Source organism: Passer domesticus, chromosome 1 (genome assembly GCF_036417665.1).
Source record: "Passer domesticus isolate bPasDom1 chromosome 1, bPasDom1.hap1, whole genome shotgun sequence".
In the NCBI taxonomy this organism is placed as follows: Eukaryota; Metazoa; Chordata; class Aves; order Passeriformes; family Passeridae; genus Passer; species Passer domesticus.
This window is the reverse complement of record NC_087474.1, coordinates 4,700,418-4,722,914: the sequence shown is the minus strand read 5'-3', so window position 1 is coordinate 4,722,914 and position 22,497 is coordinate 4,700,418. Positions and strand designations below refer to the sequence as shown.

The following is a 22,497-nucleotide window of genomic DNA, read 5'->3' as shown; positions in this document are numbered from 1 at the left end:
AAAAAGAGACACATTTAGTTGTACCTACCTTTGCACACTCTTGCCCAATTAAATTTGACTCAGTGCCTTCTAGATTTTAATAACTACCCAGTTATTAGCCAAAACTTAACCACTGACAAACCCCTACTTACACTATTAATCAAGGACACATGTAGTACAAAAAGTGGGCAGGTTTACCCTACTAATGCCTACTACACCAACAGGGCTGCAGTTTTCCAAATAATAACTTAGCTCCCCTTCAACCCCCTAGAATAAAACCAAATCTCAGCAAAGAACCCACTAGAATCTTCACAAGTAAAATATCTATGAGGACATTATACACACATATGGTGTATCTTATTAAAAATATTTCATCTTGTCAGGAGTTCATATAATGGAGTCAATGCTTAAACAACATTTTTAGAGAAATATCTTTGATTTGGAAACACAATTAGAACAAAAGGCATGAGGATGGTTTCCAAGGGGTTGGGTCAATTGAATTAATATATTGCCATACTTCTTCATATTTCCAAGACACCTCACACCCATAAATGTTAATGGAAGATAGTTTTGTGTTCCCTTACATACACGCCCATGGAAGAGCACTAGCATTGATAACAGATTTTATTTCTCTCTGATATATCCTAGTGACTCATTTATAGATCAAGAAGCAATATTTATAATTCTACTGATGAAAATCTGCACTAAATGCCAGAATCTGTCACAGTCCACTAATGAATCTGCTTTGGATTATTGCTTTGGGAATTCCTTATGTCAGAAAAAAAAGGAAAAAAAAAAACCTTAGTCCACTTTTGGTTTTCATCCTCCTTTGAGCTGCATCAGAAGCAAAAGCTCACTTCTCTTCTGTATGCCAACTTCTACTGGGATTTGAGCTAGCTGTGTTTCCAAATATCTACCTTTCTGCAGATGAATATTGCAGGGAAAAAATTGGAAGATTTTAGTATATATTCAACATGAGCACCATATAGCACCTTGAAAACACCCTTGTCCCCTAACAGAAGATGCAAGCTCAGATTTAGTCACCAAGTGCCAAGACTCAACTCTTCAGAAGAAACAACGGAGCCTGTAGCAGATACAGACTCTCATAAATCTGAAGTGACAAAAAGAAGCAGATTACTTTTTAAAGTAGGTTTTGAAAGTAGTCACTCCTCCCATCTATTTTCAGGTGCATTTCCCTCGCATATCTTGGGCAAAGCAGCCCGAAACCTCCCAGATTTGAACAGAATCCACTCAATCTACCATAGAATGGCATTTTTGAAACCCAGCAGTCTTTGATGGCTCATCATAAATACAGTGAGATTAATTTCCCCAGACTTTTTAGCACCAGCATCTGGTGCTATACATGGGAGTGGGATATACCTACCCAATAAAATAAATTATAGTTATTTATGTGGGTACTGATAAATCATACAGCTTTTAAAGCCTGGAGTTTCAGGCAAAAGCTTTGTATTTCAAGTAACCCACAAGAGGATGGAGGCTTTCCATCTCTGCTAGGAGCCATCAGAGGCAACTGGACTGATTGATGGTTAGTGTCAGGATTTATTTTTTTTAAGCATCAGATGATGCCATCTGTTTCTGGTGGACATTTCTTTAGCCCTGAGGATGTTTAATACTTAAGCACATACAGCCAGATGCTTGCCCAAAAGCATCGACTACCTGAGTGCTCTGCTTCCCAGGCACTTCTCAAGAAAGGATGGAGAATGGGGAATACAAATAGCTAAAATTGCTTTGGGACACACAGAGTGTTCAGGTAGCTGGCATGGAAATGATGAAGGGAGAAGCTGGGGATGTGCTGGGGTTTAGCTGCTTCCCTTGGAGGTTTGGGCTCTCCTGCATCACACCAAATCTTCCCGCTGCCAGCCGTGAGAACAGATGAGTAGGAGCAAGAAGGACAGCAGTGACATGCTGACAGTTGTTCTGACACCACTTTCTTTGTATCCCCAGCTGAGCTAATTGATGGATTCTGGGCTGCTCTCCTGCAGAGCCACATGTGACTCGGGAAAGGAAACTTGCCTCCCTTACATCCGTGCCCGAGCTGATGAGACAGACTCAAATGACACTTCCACTTCTTGCTAATGATCCCTTGGGCTCCCTGACTTCTTCTGGACCCTCAAACTCTCCAGCCCTTGTTGCCAGTATTTCCCAGCTCTCATTATGGCTCCTGCAGCTTTCTGATCAATCCTCCTCCTCCCTGGTGCCCCACGTGCCCTTCGCTTGCTGCTTTGCAGATTTTGTCTGTGCTGATGATGACTGCTCCTGACATGCCTATTCCTGCCTGTTTATCTGCTGGCCCTCTCAGCTGATGTAACCAAAACACAAATGCATATTTCCAGAATGTTGGGAGCTGCTGAAAGGGCAGATAAGGTGAACAGCAGCATCCAGGACACAAGCATTGGGGTGCAGAGAGAGGAGAGGGAAGGGAGTGTTTGTGTGAGACTTGGGACAACCTGAACTCTCTTCATATCTCCTGTGGCTTCCCTGCTCCTTGCAAAAAGCTGGTTTTCCGCAGCTTTCACGTAGTTGCATCTTATCCTCTCTTCTTTCCATTGTGCCAGAAGTGGAACTGAAGGACCCCAAGGAGAGTATGTGCTTAGAGGCAGAAGTACAGCATGTAAAGCTCGAGGACACTGCAGACCTCTTCTGTGATTCAAAAATTAAAAATCTGAACCCTAAATGTTGTAATTTGGGCTGTAATACCTTCTTCTCAAACCTGATTTAATTTCCAGCAAGCAGATCTAACCTAGTTAGATTTACAATTAGAAGGCACACAATATTTTAAAATTCTATTTCATTTATATTAATAATTAGATGCAATACAAATACTACATTTTCCTCCAAGGAGATTAACCTTTATTCACACAGTGGATGTCTTCAGTGGCCCCCATGAGTAAGTCATGTTTGTCATTAAATGCAAAAATAATTACTTGATTCAGGGCAGCAAGTCTTGCTGGAACCCTTGAGTTAAACATTTCTCTAGGGACAGACAGTAAAACCCACAAAAATGGGGCTTTGGTATTCTATATTTGTATATAATCTGAAAAGAAAATAAGGAGATAGTTGGAAAAGTGCTATCATATGTCATCAGAGTTCCATTTTCATTCATTTATTGACAAAGGTAGTTTGAATTAAAGAGGCTGTGTACTTTTTGGGGTAAAACAGTCCTTCATCACCCTTTAAAAAGTTTTATAGTCTTGAAATTCCCTGGTTTAATGCTTCCTGTCTTTTAGAAGTGTTGGGGTTTTGATGTATCTTCCCTCAGTGACAGCCCTGTCATGTCAGGCAGAAATACAAATCTCCATCTGAAGACCACCTTTGACCATCCTAATATGCTTTGGTTGTCTGAGCTCTTGAAATGTAAAATTGTAATCCACTTTTACCCAGGCCTGTAAGATGCTATTTTGCTATTACTTCTGGTTTTACCACAAGGGATAATGATAGTTCTCTGTACCCATTTCATTTAAACAAAGAGAAAATCTGACATTACCATAAGCCTCTTTCAAGCCTAGACGTGATCTACTGAGAAATTTGCAGTGATGGAGAAGCATCAGCATTGAGTGAGACAGGACTTTATGGATACTCCTACACTAATAAATTAAATGTGCTCAGGGATATTTTTCTGGCACTGAGGGCAAATGCAAAAGAACATCTCAATCTGTGTTATTAAACTTCTTCATCCTCTGCCCTGACCACAATATTCCAGCTGGGATAGACCTGTGCAGCTCCCACACAGCCAGCCAGCTGATGGATTCCCCCGGGGTGGGCTACCAGTTCTCCTTCACAGGTGGCCACATAGACTCCCTCTTATGTTCCTCAGTTAGAGATCTTGGTGCTCAATTAGTGACACTCAGTAATTAATTCTAGAAAACAGTTTATACAGAAGCAAAGCCTCCATGCTGAAGACCATGCAATCCAAATATCAGCCCTGTCTCACACATTTACACACTACATACTACAGCTGCCTCTTTTGTGGTTTTTTTTTTTTTACTCTAAACATTGAACTAAAGGCAACTTTAGCAAACAAAGCAAAAAAAGAAAAAGTATTGGATAGACACATGGGACCCAGACACCTTATATTGCTTAGGCTCTGTTATTTAGGAAAGTGATTCAGGGCAGGGAATTGCTGTGAATTTTTCCTCACACATTAAGCTTCACATAATGCTGTAGCCATTTTCTCTTCCCCACCCAAACAATCCTCCCAATCCCAAATCTCTCTCTTGCACATCTGTCAGGCCAGGATCTGTACTAAATAACCTTTCATCTTTCTTGCCTTTCTCCTCCTTCAAGGCCATTGTTCCCATCCAGGTTGTATTGGTGGTCTCAGGACAATGTTCTCATGGTCAGGAGGGAAACTCTTGTAAAAGAACAGGATGAAGTGGAAGTGCCAAGCAGTTCTGCATTGCTCCCATTCACAGAATCATCTCCTGCTTTGGGCTGGAAGGGACTTTAAAAATCACCTATTTTCAACCCCTCTGCCATGGGCACAGAACCTTCCAGCAGAGCAGGCTGCTCAAAACCCTGTAACTTGATTTTTCTTTCTTGCCCAGCTGCAGAACTGTGTCTGTTAGAACAGCTCTGGTAAGACATCTTATCAACAGATTTTGTCTGTTGAAGAGGGAAATGGTGGTGAATGACTTGTAATGAGGTTCTTTTGGTGTCTGACCAGTTTGAAAATCCACTGGTTTTAACCTGATGGAGGTTTAGTGGGAACAGAACACCTCTTAATGGATCTGTCCTACATGGAATTGTAGGAAATGCATGTAGGCAAGCACAAACCTCTTCCATGAAAGAGTGTGACATTTCCATATTTCTGCCTGTTTCATGGGCCAAATTATAACAGAAAAACACACATAAAGGCTCCCTGAGATGTGGAAGCAGAATAGAAAGACAGGTTTCAGGCACATTTGACTTTTTCAGAGAGAAGTTTCCACTGAGTTTAACCAAAGTGGTCACTTCAAATCTCATCCAAATCCTGCTGAGCAGCTCTGCTGCCAGGCACTGAATTTACCACAGGAAAACACAGGACCAGAAGGTCCTCTTGGGTCAACATATCCAGCCACATGGGGATTTCTACAACTGTTTGCCTCCTAGGATGGCAGGGACAGAAACAGGTAATTTTAGGGACTATTTAGCCTGAGATATTTAGATTTTTGGGGTGGTAAGATATTTTATGACTTCACAGACTCCATTAAGCAGATCTGACTATAAAGGCGCCTCCATGTAATTATTTCAGATGTAGATGTTCACAGTGACTGATACATATACTCTCAAACATTTTCTGTTGGTAAGCTACTGGATCATAACATAAATATTTAAACAGGGCTGAGTGCATGACCTTACACTTTGTATTTCATAATTCCATGCATCATGCATTAATTCAATAATGGTTATGCAATCCTGCCTACAGGATAGTGTGATACCCTAGAAATTGGTGGTGCTTTCTACCTTAGTGTTCTCAGAAAATGTCATCAATATTTTCCTGAGTGAATGGACAGCAGGGAAAAAAAATAAAAAGGCTAGGACTGATCTAAAGGAGGAATTCCATTCTTATAGTCTGCTTTTAAGGAAAATTCTTAAGGTGTCACTGTTTTGGTTATAGACCCTACATGTTTACATGCTTGTGACTCCAGTAATGCAAGATCCACCATGGAAATGCAGCAGTGATTTGCCAGTTTGTGGTGGGTTGGGGAACAGGGATGGATGTGCCATGGATGCACTGGGATGTGTGAACGGGACAGAGGTGAGACAACAGCAGCCCAGAACTCAGCCCTGAGGGCCAGTTAATGCACTGCAGCTCTCTGGATTTAACACTAAATGATGCTTTTTGGCTCACACAGCCCAGCTGGAGCAGGAGCAGAGACAGTGAGGGCATTTCAGGCTCTCCTTCCCTTGGTGGCACTTCAGGAGAGGCTGGCAGGGCCCATACTTCATCCTGGTGGCCACCAGAGGGTAAAAGTCTGGCTTGGCCAGCGTGTGTCACACACACCCAACGAGGTTGGGAGGTTGTCCTGCCTGTGATGGAAGTGTCACTTTTATTCATGCACGTTGTTAGCACCCAGCTCACACAGCTGTCCCCTGAGAAGTGGCTGGTGTCACATCAACCCTCACCAGAGCAGGGGGCACCAGGACCTCCCTCCTGACCCTCATTCTTCTACATCCACCTCAATAATCCCTGTCTTGGTGATTTTCCTTGTTCACCTCAATAACATAAATATACATTAAAAATACATTAAGCCCTTTTGAAAACTTAACAAAAAGCATAATTATTCACTTAGCTACTTCAGAAACTCTCTTCCAAATGAGAAAGAAATTCTTATGATCTGTCTGGTTTGGCTTTACCTTCCAAAGCAGCCTCAATGACTCTAAAATGCCACCTTGCAGTAGCAGCACAGCTTTATTGTGCAAAAGGCAGTTACACAGCAGAGTTTTCCAACTATATCGTAAAGTTTAGCTCCTTGAAGATGATTCACTCATCAGCTGACCAGACTTAAATATAGTTTTGTGTAGCATTGCACACAAATTGTCCCAGACATTTTCAGGATATATGAATACTACCCAAAGACTAAGGATATACTAAAATTTCTTTCAGCAACTGGACTGCTCTATAACACAACGTTGCCCAGGGCACTTTCTAAGTTTCCCGGCTTTCCTTTCACCATTCCTTTGAATTTTCATGTTAGTGAGGCTGGATAAGACCTGCAAACTGAATCACTGAACATACCACGGAATTGCAGTGGTTGTAACAATTTCAATACCAGCTTGCAGACTTCACAGGAGTTCAGGTGCAAGTTTGCTCCACAATCCTCAGCCTTGCAGTTGGGAAAGTGACCACAGACATCACCATAAGGCAGATGTGACAGATAAAAGTATTTAATTTAGATGCATGTACAGATATGCTACACCAAGATTTTCTGCAAGCCTCCAGATACTATGGAAGCATTTAGAGTCCAAATGAGATACAAGCTCAGGATAGTATTCTTTATTAGAACTGACTCCTGAAACTCAGAGGAGGAAAAAGGATCTCAGCAAGCTTTTTGCAAGTTTTTCTTTGCTGGCACACACGGCAATGGAGTTACAGGTAAAAGTTTTTCACATGAGTATTTCTATTTGAAAGGGCTCATGGTGCTTTTAAGCTACCAGAACTTTTGGGTCTGATGATGTTATGAGAGTGAGTTGGTGACTTCAATCCACTTTTACTGAAGAAAACAACACTTTTGCTGGTGCTAGAGATGTCAGATGGCCTCCTCTCTACCTGTTAATTGATATCTTGGAATCTCCATGTTGGCACTGGATGAATCTCATGATTCAGAATCTGCTGTTCTTTCACCTATAAATTATTCCCTTCTTTTTTTTTTCTATTAGTGACCCAAACACAAGAATTATTCTTCTTTATCAGTCTTTGCCACATCCTTACAGAGCTGTTGGCTGAAGAGCAAAGCTAGCAATTTTCTCTTTCAGCTGACCAATAACTTCAGCTGCTCCATGCAGACAGAGTTTTTCAATATCTGTTTTTACATCTGGGACAGGCTTTTTTTTTCAGCACTGAAGGTTAAATATACGTAGCTAATGTTAATGCAGTCTCTGCTGAGACAGATTTCATACTTAGCAGAACTTGTGCACACTAATGAGTGTTAATATCTAAGGGTATCAGATGTTGCTAATTCACATCTTTTAATAATCCATGAATATTTCAAATGTTAACATTTTCCCCAGAACTTAACACATATTATTTCCAGCTTTCATCATCATACACAGAACACATTGCTTAATGGCAGGGGGAAATTAACATTCTCGATCTCAGGCTACACTCTCCTAAAAGATATAATAAATAATGTTTTTTCCTAAATAAAGAAAGTAATATTCTGCTCCATCTCTTCTAATCAAATTTAATTCCAAGAAAAATGTATAGAAATAGTAAGTCACAAAAAACCATAAATAATTTCTCACTTTATGAGTAATTATAGTTTAGTCTTTTGACTTTTATTTTAAAAAAAAACCTCAAAAATATACTTTGCTCTTGCAATCAACATTTTTATGTAAAAATAACTGTTAAAATTTAAGTTAATGTAAACAAAGCAACACACTTTGCTTTTCTACAAGCTCTTTCAAGAACTTTTCTACCCCAGCAGCTGAGAACCAAAACATTGGTGACTTAAAAACAAAACAACCACTAAAAGCAATTGGTAGCAAAAAACCAACTTTTTTTTTTTACAGCAGCATCTTCTATTAAATAACTCACTACATAAACAGTAAGGCCATTAGAGCCACAATGTCAAAGATGCTCTGTAAGCTGAACAGGCAAAGCATTTCCACAATGACTGAAAGCCAGCAAAGCGCTCCTTAAGATGTCAACAGGGAAATATAATTCAGTCTTAATAGGTTCAGAGCTTATGTAAGCCATGCTTATGGGATAGTCTATTAAAAAACCAGCAAGTGAGCCAGTGACATTACTGTAAATAAAACCTGCAGCTTCCTAAAACATGCAGGCTAAGGACGTTCAAAACTCCTCTCAAAGACACTGTGCTGTGGTATGGTTTGTGTGTTCTGGGCCAGAAGTGAAAGGAAGTATAAATATGTCCCAAAACAGGGATAGTTGAGGTGTGTGATACACCTGTACAAAAAAGAGATCAGGAAAGCCTTCAGCCCTATGAACAGCATAAAATATAACATCACTGTGATCAACCCACGTGCCTTTAAAATATAAAATCACTGTGACCAACCCATGTGCCTTTCTTCTAGTAAAACATCTGCTCTTTGAAAAAACCCAGCAAGTCCTCATTCCCAACTAGTAATGCAGCTTTGGGATAGGAGCAAACTGTCTTGGTGACAACTCGGTACATTGAATTAAAATTGTAGAGCAATGCGAGATTTGCCATTTCTGGATTAAAAAATGGTACATTTGCACGTGCCCACCAGGAAAAGAAGAAAAGGAAAATAAAAAACATCTTGAGAACTCACCACCAGGTTTCCTATCACCATGACCAACAAGAAGACGAGAAGGCACAGTGGCTGCCCAGCTACTTCCATGCAGTCCCACATGGTCTCAATCCACTCTCCACACAAAATCCGGAAGATGATGAGGAACGAGTGGAAGAAGTCGTTCATGTGCCACCGTGGCAGGTTGCCAGTGGTGCTTATCTTCTTCACATTGTCCAAGTAGCTTTTCCCAAAAAGCTGCATTCCTACCACGGCAAAAATGAAGACGATGATGGCCAGCACGAGAGTGAGGTTACCAAGGGCACCCACTGAGTTACCAATGATTTTAATGAGCGTGTTTAAGGTCGGCCAGGACTTTGCCAACTTGAAGACTCGCAGCTGTGAACAGAACATAAACAACAGTGTCAGCTCACAGGAGCATCAGCCATTTCAGCCAATGAATTATTAAAGCGAGTAAAACGTGAAAGATGTTAAATGCTGCAGTGTGTGTGGTACAAGGTGATTTTAGCCATAACTTCCTGTTAACCTCATTACTTCTATTAATAAAACATCAGCTGGGCTTCTCAGATGAGAATTAAGTTTTCCTGAGCTATGCTCTGCCTGGTTAGATAGACATGGTTTTAATGGCACATTCCCCCACTGGTGGGGAAAGGATGGAGGGATGGCAACTATTTCTTAGTATTTTCTTTTGTGTTGCTTTTCCTCCTCAGAATAAAAATCCTGGCAGGCATCTGGAGGAAGGGATTTCAGGTTCGGTCCCACAATGAGAGAAGGAATTCCTCTGTGCTTCAGAGCAAGTCTCAGTCAGATGTTATTAGCTGTTAGCTCTCAGGGTGAAAATCACCTCTGTGCCGAGGATCACGCAGTCTGTGCACAGCCCACGGCCCACTTAAGACCTATTTTAAGGATGTAAAAGGTGCCTAGCACTTGTGCTGTGTTTTCAGCTCAAGGTCTAAATTAAGCCCTATTGAAGCAGGATTGCTCCAAAAAACTGGAGGGAGACAAGAGAGTGATGGAAAGTTTACTATTTTGAGCAACGCAGAGAATTTTATGGGGGAAAAAAATTATTTTTTTTTGGTAAATGTAACCACAAGGGCTTATTTTCCTGATCTTAAAAATTTTGAAGCCATATCATGGCCAGAATAATTAGCATGGACATCCTGGTACATGAAGTGCAACACAAATGTCAAGCTGGCAAGGGAAGTACTTTCCTGTTCCAGAATGTTGCCAGTCTCATTAATAGAACACCACTGTCCCCGGCTTAACAAAGGAGCTGACAGCTAAGGAGTTCCCGTGAAAGACAGATGCTATGTTATGCTGATCAGTTCTAGAAAAAAAAATAATTCTCTCTCTGAATAATTCAAAGACATTTTCTTTTGACAACATCTAAAAGAACAGTGGCATGTTTATAACGTAATTTAGAATAACAGCTCCTAAAACAACAAGTTATCAGCTCTTGCATTTCTTGGGCTATCAATTTTCTAGTGTCTGTGCTAACAGGTGTACAGGTATAAAATGGCAGATCTTTATTACAAATTGGAATTCAAATATTGTAAGTGTGCTACAAGTACCTGGCACAGCTAGAAGGAATCAAATTATGTTCTCATTTACCCTGATGTAAATCTGGAACAATTCCATTTATCCCACAGTAATTAGTGTCACATACTGTTCACCAGCTTGCAGCAATTATAGGCAGATGCATTTTTAAGAAAATACGTTGCATTCATGTCAGAGTTTATATGTAATTAAAAAAGATGGTTAAGAACAGAACAAGACCATTCATTACCAGTCGAAAGGAGCGTAAAACAGACAGGTTTCCCATGCTGGACAAACCCAGTTCCATCAGGCTTAGAATAACAATTATGCTGTCAAAAATATTCCAGCCCTGTTGGAAATAGTAGTAGGGGTCAAGGGCAATTACTTTGAAGATCATTTCTGCTGTAAAAATCCCAGTGAAGACCTGCAGAAAGAAAATATGAAGTCAAACTAACCTTTTAAGCACAACTCCTTGATTGTGGAGTTTCCACTGTCACAGGTGAACCCAGCAGAAAGCCAGACCCATTCTACAAACAAATACTTGGTTTTTTTATGGCTGACTCTTTATCTCTATTACAATTTTGTCTAGTCTTTTCACAATAATACCTGATACTGCTCTAAACTTATAATGACACCTGACTTCAGGATCTGGATTGGAACATACAATTCCATCTCCTTCTGTCATCTGAATAATCACAGTGGTAAAAAAAAAGGGACAAAAAAAAAAAGGTGTAAAGGTGTCTTTTATAAAGGTTAAATCTATATATTTCAGTGAAGAAAGCTAAGTGAATGGAGAGTGTTAAGGGCTATTTGGGTTGCAGTGTATCTTGTATTTTATCCCTTTTTATTTTGCTCTTATTATCAATAGAAGGGCAATGCACGCCTCCAGTCATTCTGAGGTTATTGCTGGCAGCAAAGACGATTAGAAACTCTAATTTGAGTCTTGGTGGGTCTGGTTTTTTTTTTATTTTACAAATAGTCATAGCAATTTTCTTCTCATTGCATCTTGGGAACACATTGGTTATTTATGACCCAGTTCAAATGTCATATGTTGGAGCTTCTAATTGGAACATTTTTCTTTAAAACAACATATAAATATTACCTATGAGGCAGAGGGAGCAGGGAAAGGAAGGCTGCTGACAGCAAATTCACTTTTAATAGATTCCTGTAAAGTATCCCAGAGAATCAGATTCTGTACTTTTGCACACCCCGCTTCAGTAATGTTTTAAATGAATAGTGCAATGCAACAATCAACTTAAAATGACAAAATGTGGGCACCAAGTTTGTCATATACTGTTTTATTTTAATGTCGTATCCTAGTACAAGCTAGGAGCTTTGTGTTTCTGGAAAATTCTGGAATTTCTGAAATAGAAATAGATACATTTACAGAAATTGATACCTTTAAAATTAAAATACACAGTTTTCTGTAAAACAATCAACATTAATGCACTTTGTTGGTCAAAATAGAGGGGGAAATCCAGAGGTCATGTATCACTAATATACAGTCAAGGAGAAATGTTTTCCTTCCAAGAAGCTGAATATTTGAAACATTAGCCCAGCAAAACTGATCAACTCTGAGCAACAGAGATGAGACACCCACTAAGACGTGAAATGGAAGGAGTAAAATCATAAAAGTATGATATTAAAGAATAAAAATGAATTATCATAGCCTAAATTTGAGGAGACCATGGCTTTGCTCTGTAAGTCTTCAGGAATTAATTGTTCCAAGTGGCCATTTTACACAATTCCTTATGGAAAATACCTTCTGTTTGCCCTTGGGAGAATGATATCTTGGATTGCAGCAATACCTTGGGACGGAGCAACTTCCCATCACCACCTCATACCAAGAACACAACAAACAACCTGTCTCATATTTCTAATTAGCAAAGAACTTCTGAGTCACAGGGGTTAGAGATACCAAAGATTCCCACCATAATGCTCGAATTTTTCCTGGGACAGAGAGCAAGACGAAACTGGATGTCTGTGAAATTCTATCCAGGGGACCGCCTTAAAAAACTACGAGACCACGCTGCACACATTATGCAACCCTCTTGCTGAGAAAATGACTCAGGAGGATCACTTTCTTTGCCTGAATCATTTTAATCAATAGCCTTCTGAGAAGGAAATGTCACAGCAAGGCAGCAAAATGTCTGAGGCTTCCTGGAGGCATCAGGAGTCGTGTGTGTGTGTACCAGCCACAAATTCCACACAGCACCTGCTCCACTGCACCTGCACAAGGGGCTGGGTGTTTCTTGTGATAAAGGCTGGAAAGAAAACAAGTGGCTTAACATCCCACTGGTGCTAAATATGACACTGCTGATGTGGAGCACTTTGTCTTAAAAAAAAAACCCAAACCAAACCCTTTTATCTGTCGTTTCAGCCATTTAGGCTTTAATGTTGCATAATGGTACCTCAGCTTCTAAAGGAAAACAGAAATTGAGGGAGTCTTGCTCTCTCCACTCATTTTTTAAGTGGTGGCACTGCGTGGGCAGATGAACTCTGCAGACGTGCTCGCCTGGACTTCTGATCACATTTGAAAATGTTCATTCCTGTAAGGGATGAACTAAAGGGGAATGAAAGTAGCAGATGCTGAATGAAGTAGATGGACAATCTCAGCAGGAGAGCCCCAGTGACTGGCAGATCCAGAGAAAGAAAATCCATATTCCATTTTCATTCTTTCATTTCTCTCAGAAAATCTGCTCAGAGTAAAAAAAAAAAAAAAAAAAAAAAAAAAAAAAAAAAGAAGAAAGAAAAGCCAAAGACCTGCCCTGTTTAATATTTCCCCTGTTTAATGCTAGCATAATCACTCAAAGAGGGTTAGATGTAATGGGAAGACAGCCAGGCAGGCAGTGTGGGGGCAGAGGGGGGGCTGCCAGTCTGCAGCTCAGGGGATGCAGTCACCTGGCAGCCTGCCCTGGAGCTGGGACTCCCTTCCCTTTCACAGGGAATTGCAAAAAATGTCAATTTTCATTACAAATGACTTTGCAAAATCTTCCACGAAATGGAGTTACCTTTCTCTGACCTGCTCTGCTCACAATTAATCCAGTTATGCGGGGGTTTAGAAAAGCTGGTGAGGGTGAGCTGAGACAGGCTGGGCTCTCACAGACCCAGGCTGGGATCTCAGGAGAAGGGGAGCCCCAAGCCATCAGCCTGCTACAAAAAATGCAGGCAGGCTGTTTTGCTTGCTTTACACTTTAGCAAAAGGAAGAGAAATAGCTCTAGGCAGTGCTAAGAAACTCACAGTGAGATTTTTCTTCTCTTTTTTTGGCAAAATTTTGCAAAATTTGCTTTGTGAAATTTCTCTCTCTGGAAAGAAAAAAAAAAGTAAAAAAAAAAGGCATCTCTCTGCAAAATTTCCCTGTTTGCAAAAATTCCTGTCTCTACGGATTGTCTAATTTCCTGATGGCACCTGGCACAGCCCTGCTCAGCCCTGGCAGGTCTGCAGGAGCTGTGCTGGCAGGAGGGAAGCCAAGGGCTAAAGTTTCACTGCCTGTGGTCTGCAAAGGGGAAAGCTGATCTGCCAAAAGCAGAGTGAGCAGCAGACACCTTGACTGTCCCAAGTGCCAGAGAGGGAAGTGGCAGCTTTGCCACCTGCTTTGATGGACGCAAAGGAATTTTTTCAAGTCATCTTAGAAGGCCACAAATTGTTGAGCAACAAGAAGGAATGCTGGCTGCAAAGTGAAGCTGGGTACAGTCCTGTGAGATGATCTCCAAGCTATCCTTACCTACTGCTTTCTGCAGAGGACAAGAGCATGGGTTTGGAGCAAGAGAGACTCAAAGAGATTTCTGCTTAGCACAACAACAGAGGGAGACTTGCCAAGACATATCAGATGAAAAGCTGGAGACAGGTCCCAAAGCTTAGGGGAATACCCTCAATCTGCCCATGGAAGCCCAGAACTAGAAATAACAAGGACCAGGGTAAAGAAAAAAATAAAATCTATGTTATATCCCATATTCTAGGGCTGATACAAAATGCCTGGTTATTGCTACTACCCACCCAAACCTGCCAGCATGGGAAGCTTCTCACTAAAGGCAGGTCTCACATCTGCAGTGTCTCTGTGTGCTCCCACTGAGGTCAGTGGCTACTGCAGTCACAGCCCTACAGGCCACTCTTCACCTTATCCAAAAGTAAATGTCACTGCAACCTCACATTAATGGGGCTTGAAACTGTCCATTTCCTTCCACTGACTTTAAAAGGAGACAAAGACAACTGGCACAGACTCCTACACTGTAAATACCTAAAATTAGGTGACATTAATCCAGCTTTGAGATACTGCAGCCTCTGTTTTTACAGAAATAAAGGGCTTTTTAACCTTTCCTGTGAGCTCCTCAAATGCAAGCTTGGCAGCATCCACCTTCAGATTCTCCAGACCACTTATGTTCCTATAGGATATCTCTGCTGCTACCACTACATTTTAGGGGCAATCCCACCAAGCCATAGCTAGGTGGCCTGTGCCTTTTCTAATTGAGACTCTTCTACAATTAAAAGGATTCTAAACATTAAATTTTAAAGCAGTAACACATGGCAACGTTTAAACATAACTTGAGAAAGATGACTGAAGAAAAAGATTCCATTTTGAGTGGCCCCCTGGGCCACAAATTGTATTACATTTCCCTTGGAAAGTCTTTTCTGCTGTCCCTGCAGCTTGACTGTGGATTGTCCCTCTGCTTTTCTTTGGACAAGTGTGGTCTCTGTTTGTTTTGCATCTCTACACCCACCTGCTCTGGCTTGTATATTAAATTTCCCTCAAAGCATTGGCCATGTTTTGCTCCCTGTCCCCTCTGCCCTGGGGTTTTCATAGGACCCAGCACATATAGAAGATGGACATCAGGCACCTTCCAACATAGATATCAACCCATGATCAAACACAATTCCATTTCCCTCCAAGATCTTGCCTTGCTTTTTTTCCTGTAAGTTTCTGTTTTAACATAAAAGTCACTATTAGTCACCACGAATTGCTGCCTTATGGGTGCTCTACCAGAAAACCTGAATAAAGCTCATTAACCTTTCTCTTATCTCACTTCCTCAAACAGATATCTAGCAGGAACAGCCCAAAACCATGGCTTTAATGGTTACTAATAACATCAGAGAATGTTAGCTTGATAAAAATAGACACTTGTTCTTCATTCAGTTCTCTTCAGAAAGAGGTGGCTGCGAGGACTTGCTTGACAAATGCAAAGCAATGCTGGCAGTTATCAAAATGGGACATTCCCAAGCAATGGCCAAAATTTTAAAAAGCAGGAAATTCACCCCTCAGGTGGCACTTCAAGTTCAGGCTGACTTACCAAATTGCCTATGTACAGCATGTGCTCAAACTCCTTGGTCATCTTGTAATGCTCCAAGGCCATGAAGAGCGTGTTCAGCACAATGCACAGCGTGATGGTGAGGTCGGTAAACGGGTCCATTACCACAAACTTGACAAATTTCTTGATTAAAAGCCAAAGTGGGCAGCAATCCCAAATGAGGAATTTAACAGCAAAGTGGTTCCAGCAGGGAGGACATTTCTGGTGCGATTCCTCAAGCTCTAAGTCACAAGCAGCAAAGTCACAGTCAATTCACACTGAGTTATACGACAAGAGAACACTTAAAATTACTCATTACACAGAGGAAGGCCCACAAATTACCCCAAACTTTTCTCAAAGATAAAAATATTCCTGTCCTAACAGGCTGGCAAATTACACACTTTGGGGTTTTAGCCAGTTGACCTGCACTTAGCAGACAGTGACCTGTTCTGAAAGTAAAAACCTTCTAAAAATGTCACTGGCAAAAAGTGAGAATCACACTGAATATGTGAAGTCTAGTATTATATATAGGCTTGGATTCTTACTCTATTTTCCATTTTGCCAATTTCAAATGGATAAGAATACACTATCTTCATTTAACTTAGATTGGAACATATATTTTTCATCCCTTGGTCACATTTTCAAAGTATACCTTTTAAAGCAGATAAGAGATAAAAGAGCTTAAATTCAATATTTAAAACTGATTTAAGTACTTGAGGACCAGAGTGTCACTGGTTGTCAACAGAGTTTCTGTCCTTGATGTGCAATCCAAAACAGCATTAAATATCTGATATCTTGACAGGCCCACAGACAATATCAGGGAGCAGATAAGCCAGTTTCAAAACACTACTAAAAATGTGCTTTCTAAAGGTGCTCTTAAATATTGCCTGTAATACCACTTTTACATTCTCATTTCACCTATGCAGAAAAGAATTGAAATAGTTTCATAAGTATAATTTGTGTTAAATGGTGAAAAAAAGTCAAGAAAGACAGTTAATGGCTAAATGACAATGATCAGCAGAATTGCTTAATGCCTTCCTTTTCTGATTCCTTTATGGGCATGGAATGCTGTATTATGGTTTTAGTCTATATAATTAGAAGCTGCACTGATAACAGGAAAACTTCAGCCAAGGCTGTTATTTCAATCAGTTCATAAACAGCCTCCTCTCCCAAGGCAGGAAGCATTTGGGACAAGGGGAAATGGCCCCAGGCTGTTCCAGGGGAGCTTCAGATCGGATATTGGGGAAAAAATCTCTTCACTGAAAGAGTGGTTAAGCACAGATGGAATCCCCATCCCTGGAAGCGTTCAAAACTGAGTGGACGTGGCACTTTGCAATATGGTTTGGTGGCATGGGGGTATTCAGTCAAAGGCTGGATTTGCTGATCTTGGAGAATTTTTCCTCAGATTCTGATTCTTTATCCAATTTTCTTCAAAGGACAACACAACTGTGATATTAAGTGTCTTCCATCAAGATTTCAAAATACCAAATGGTGTCCTACCTGCACAGGTTTTGCACACATATCTACACTGCTCTAAGATCTTTGGGAAATCAAACTGCTCCCAAAAAATTACTCTTTCCAGCCTCAAAAGAGAGGGTTAACAGGTAAACACTGAAATTATTTGAGAACCGTGGATTTCAAATGCAAATTTTATTTTTTTTTAATTTGCCTTTGAAAGCAATAAAGGCTTTAGGGCAATCAATTCCTTAAGGATCTAACTTTCCAGGTAAATCTAGAACACATGGATCTATATCCTTATTCTTCACAACATAAGTCCCTTTAAGTCCAGGTTGCTGCTAAAAGGTTTGGTTTCACCCTCTTCAGCCTCAGCCACATGTTATTTCTCTGTCCTTTGGCCAGGTTTTGTTCTCCTGGACCTTCTGGGTGAGCTGAAAACCAATCACACAAAGTGCAGGAACACAGCAAGGGAAGGAGAAGTGTAGGACTGTCATCTTTTGGCAGTGATGTGGCATTAAAATGGATTAAATCAATTAATAATCCACATCCTTTCCCAGTAAATATGATATTTGGAAAACACAAGATATTTAATGCTTTTTCTAATATCTGCAAAAGAAAATGTAAAATTAGCCTCTGTTTTTTCTGCTACTGTAAAAAATGATCAGAAAAATACAACCAGCACTGTGATGGTTTTTCTCTTATTTTTACATTTAAACAGAAATAGGTCCTTTCTTGTCTGCAAGGCTTTGTAATGTCTGGAAAAAACAGACAGTTGTTGACTGCCCAAGAGCTAAGAACAGAAACCAAATAAGTGAAGGGGAAGGGATTTCTGGACTGGCTGTTTCAAAGTTTGGCACAATTCTTACAGCCATGAATATGGTTAAATCCTGTGATATATTTTATTCTGATCTGACATTCTCTGTTAACAAGTATTCAATTTCAAAGACTAATCAAAGTCTGGGGGTTAGGAAACCTTTGATAAGTATGTCTTCTACATAGAATCACAGATTGGAAAAGACACTTAAGATCACTGATTCCAGCTGTTACTTCTTGAGTGCCAAGTTCACCACTAAACCACATTCCTGAGTGCCATGTCCTCTGAGTTATCCTAGCCTGGATGGTCTCTATTTCTGTGGTATAAAGGAATAGAAAAATACCATTAAACAAACAAGAGCTCCAGAAGTCCAGGCCTTTTAGGCATTCTTAACACATTACAAGAGAGCAAATCAGTCACAAAGCTAATTGCTAAAAACCCCACAGAAAACAAATAAAACCTTTGCAGAGTACATTAAACACTGGAATACACCAAAGCAATTATTTCCCTATTAACAACACAGCTCTTTATTCATTCAAACACAAATACATCTTGTGGCCACAATACTGCTGAATATGACCATGGGGAGGGTAAAAAACTGAGGAGGAGGAAGGGCTTTGTGGTTTCACACTGGGCAATGTCCAGGTCCTGTCTGTGAGTCCCTATCCACCAGTCACACAGAGAATTAGGCTGCAGGAGAACCTACAATTTCCCTTGCTACTGTGCTCTTGACTGACATTTTTCTGTGCTCTTAGGCGCTACCTTCTCTCTCATCTCTGTTTGCAGTGTAGGAGCCATGAGAAATTGCAGGAAGCCCTTTGATGCTACAAGTAAAAAAAAGATTGGGAATCTGGGGGTCTTGCTCTGAGTTGTCTTGCTGTCAATAAATTTGCCAGAGGAAAATGCAAAGTTCCTGCCTATGGAAACCCAGAGGAGGAAAATCCTCCTGCAGCTCATGAGAAGAGCAGTGGAAGAATTGGTTGAGAAATACTTGTGTGGTTAAATGGTCCTTTGAGCACCCTCAAATTTCATGGTGGGACTCAAACACACAGCACGCTGCAGTGTCCCTGTTGTGAGAGACTCAGAGACTTTCCTCCCCCCTAATTTGGAGGTTCTGCACGTGGCAGGCTTTCCCTCAGCCCCAGAGAGATGAGACACCAGCACAGGTCACCCAAAACCAGGCTGGTGCTCTGCTGCCCTGCACTCCAGTGAGCCCTGTGTGCCTCTAACACCACGACAGCACAGAATCTTAAATTTTACAGCTCCAATTCTGATTATATGGCATTTTTCCTGGATTTTTACAAGTCCATGGGTAAGATAAAGATTGTGCTGCCTGTGTTATAGGGTTTGCAATTACTACCCTTAGTGCCTTCTTTCAAAACGATATCAGGGCATTTTGTGTCACTTTTTCCTGCCTTTGAACACAGATGTGGTTTTGAGCTGGGAAACTGAGGACGTCTCTTACCTTCCAGGGCACTGGTGATGATGCTGACAGCACTCACTGCCCTCTGCCTCTGAAAGGGCTCGTCTGAGTGGTCCACTGAGGGCCGGTGGGGCATCAAAAGCTGTTTCTTGCTTGCCTCGTCCGAGGGGGAAGTCTGTTTAAAGGAACACACTGGATCAGCACAGTGAGACCAAGGCAGATACTGGGTAGAAATTTCAAAAACTGCCTAAGCATTGATTTTGTCATCTGAAGAGTCTAAAGCACACTGACTTCTGAGTTAAAGGCATGCTGGTGGGGCACAGCTTTCGAAAATGGCACTTTGAGCAATTTTGGAAAATTTGTTCTGCCCTTCACCTTGATGTAAACTGTGTGTGAAAATAAAGGAAGGCTCACGATGCCAGAGGAATAGCAGTGCTGCTTTCCCATGCTCTTGGCTTGTGAAAGAAGGCCTGCTTAATTACAGTAATTAATCCATTATTTCTGAAATGTGTTAAGTATTTAATTATACGGCTAGAAAAGGAAAAGGGCGTGGGTAACAGCTCCATTGCAGACCTCTGCTATCATACCAAGCAAACTGACTCCCCAACACATGTTTTTCCTTGTTCTGAAACACTGCCAAATCTCAGGAACATATTGTCATTGTGGTGATCTTTGGTGTTATGGATTCTGAAGCTCCATAATTAGGGGAGAGACTTAGCTTCCTTTTCTCAGGAAAAAATAAATAACCTAACCCTTGTTCTCATGTTTCTCAAGGAAAAGCATAAAAAAATATCCCAAAGAAATCAAATACCAGAAAAACAGAACTCCCAAACTGTCTTTGTTTAATGTCTCATTTTAAATTAGTTTTATGCTTTTTGTAGGCTTGGGTTTCTGAAGTCAGACAGAAATACAGTATAGCTGAAGACACACACTGCATGAAACACTTTATATTGTCAGCTCACAGGAGCAAGATGTTAAGGCTTTTATTATTACAAGCTCCCACTTCATATAGAGAACAAATCCCACTTGGTTTACTCCTCCAGATCTCACACAAGTGGAAAGAAAAGTGGTTGAGGTGCAAGAATCTGGGAAATTCAGGTTAAACATCATTCTCTGTCAAAGACCTCCTGGTTGAGACCCTCAGTTTCCCAAAATAAAAGTTCAACAGCCCCTGCCCTGGTCCTCAAGCATCCAGGCTGTGAGGTCTGAGACACTGCAACAAGACAGGTGTAGCTGGATGGATCTTGATGGCTCTGGTGTTATAGCTCAAGGAAACAGGAAATGAGAAGAAATCCCTACAAAGATGAGAAACTCTGGTTTATTCAGATAGCAGAGTAGCTGCTTTAGTTTCTCCATGGACAAATGAGCTACAGGAATTAGATTCAGTCTTCTGGATCTTCTCATCACCTGGGTCTGCCCCCCTGATCAGCACCTGGAATGCAAACTGAGATGTGCCAAAAGCAGCAGCTCCACAGCTCTGCTGTTTGTGCCCAGGGACCCAGGGTCCCTCTTCTTCACCATTTCTCTACCAAAATGCTCTTCAAGAAAAGCAATTCCACAAGAAAAGCAAGAAATAAAGGTGCTGAAGCTCTACAAACTGTCTTTCTGGACTGTGACCTCTTCAGGGCAGGAGATATCCCAGAAAAGGGCAAAGATGTTTGGCCACTGCTTGACAATGAAAATTATAACCAGGATGCTGGTCCCAGGTCACTTCAAGTACTGCAGTTAAAAACACGACCAGAGAAGAGTAAGGACTTTGAAAGCAAGCACTTAAAACATTAGCTGGGCCACAAAAGCAGTAATGCTTCAAAATAGCCTTTTTTCCCCCCTCTTAAAATGTCCTTTGAAAGAAAAACTCAACAGAATCTGCTCATTGTCCATTGAGTTACTGATTAAGTCATCTCATAAGGAAAGTTATAACCAGAAACTCTTCAAAGAGAGTCATGCAGAACAAGAAAACACTCTCTCCTTGGCTTAGGAGCCAGGGAATACCAGGAATGCTGTTTCAGATGCATTAGTTTGCTTGATTTCCTTCACCTCAAAAACATCCAAAAAAACCAATGAAACAACAAATGTTTTATTAATGAAGAAAGCATCCACAAAATTGCATAATCATTCACAGCAGTTTGGAATACATAACAAATACATGGTACTAAAAAGAAATAGCTAGACAGGGTGAAGAAAAACAGGAGGGAGACAAATTTTAAAGTAGAATAATTATTAAAAAAAAGGAAAAGCAAAGAAAAAGAGGAAAAAAAAACCCCAAAGCATAAGTTAGCCTCTGTAAAATGAACCATAAGAAAACCCCAAATTTCAAATCTCTGTGCATTATATCAGTCTTTTTAAGCTCTAATATCTCCCCATCCTATCTGACCTAAAGCATAGGATGTACCAGTAACATGTCATCAGACAACCTCGTTCCCAAGAGTCCTTTATCTGAAAGGCACATTTTACCCACAAGTGCAAAGCGGTAGAAACCCAAAAGAAAAACATTCACAGGCTCATTCTTCCTATTTTATTTTTTTATATTTAACTAAACCAAGCCCCTGTTCCCTGCCAGCCCCCTGGCACCAGACACACAGCAGAGTTTCATCCCCAGAGCCAGGACACAGAGTGTGGCAGCAATGCCACTGGGCAAAGATTTGCCAACAGAGCAGTAAATCCAGCACGTAGTCACTTTGTCACTTACTAGGAAGAATTTTTCCAGGAAAGAAAGTTTCCATCCAGGTGAATAGTTTAAAATTACTAAAGCTGCTTAAGGAAGGTCATAAGTTTTACCCCAGGTAAAGAATAGTTATGTGTGGGTTTGGGTTTACATTATTATTATTTATTTTAGAATAGAGATAGCTGAGAGTCACACCAGGAACCAGCAGCTTTGCACTGTGAGACAGAAACAATTCCAGGAACTGGACAAGCAGGCATCATAAAGGCTATTATCATCTCTGAGGAAACACACACAGGCACAGTTTCTCATTGTACTTATATTTCTATAGAAATTAAGCCTAGAATAACAGCAGTCCCCACAGTTATGCAAGGAGTGTCCCTGGGA

General features: G+C 40.8%; 1 protein-coding gene across 8 annotated transcripts in view; it reads right to left on the bottom strand.

Moving 5' to 3' along the window:
* Nucleotides 1-22,497, bottom strand: part of LOC135304434 (sodium channel protein type 5 subunit alpha-like) — a 208,867-nt gene that overhangs the window by 81,956 nt on the left and 104,414 nt on the right. For all 8 annotated transcript variants that reach the window (XM_064426839.1, XM_064427086.1, XM_064426923.1 and 5 more), the window contains 4 exons: nucleotides 19,491-19,623; nucleotides 15,757-15,995; nucleotides 10,721-10,894; nucleotides 8,956-9,312 (listed from right to left, as the gene is read on the bottom strand). In XM_064426839.1, coding sequence (XP_064282909.1) covers nucleotides 8,956-9,312; nucleotides 10,721-10,894; nucleotides 15,757-15,995; nucleotides 19,491-19,623 — 903 coding nt within the window. The remainder of the gene's footprint in view (nucleotides 1-8,955; nucleotides 9,313-10,720; nucleotides 10,895-15,756; nucleotides 15,996-19,490; nucleotides 19,624-22,497) is intronic.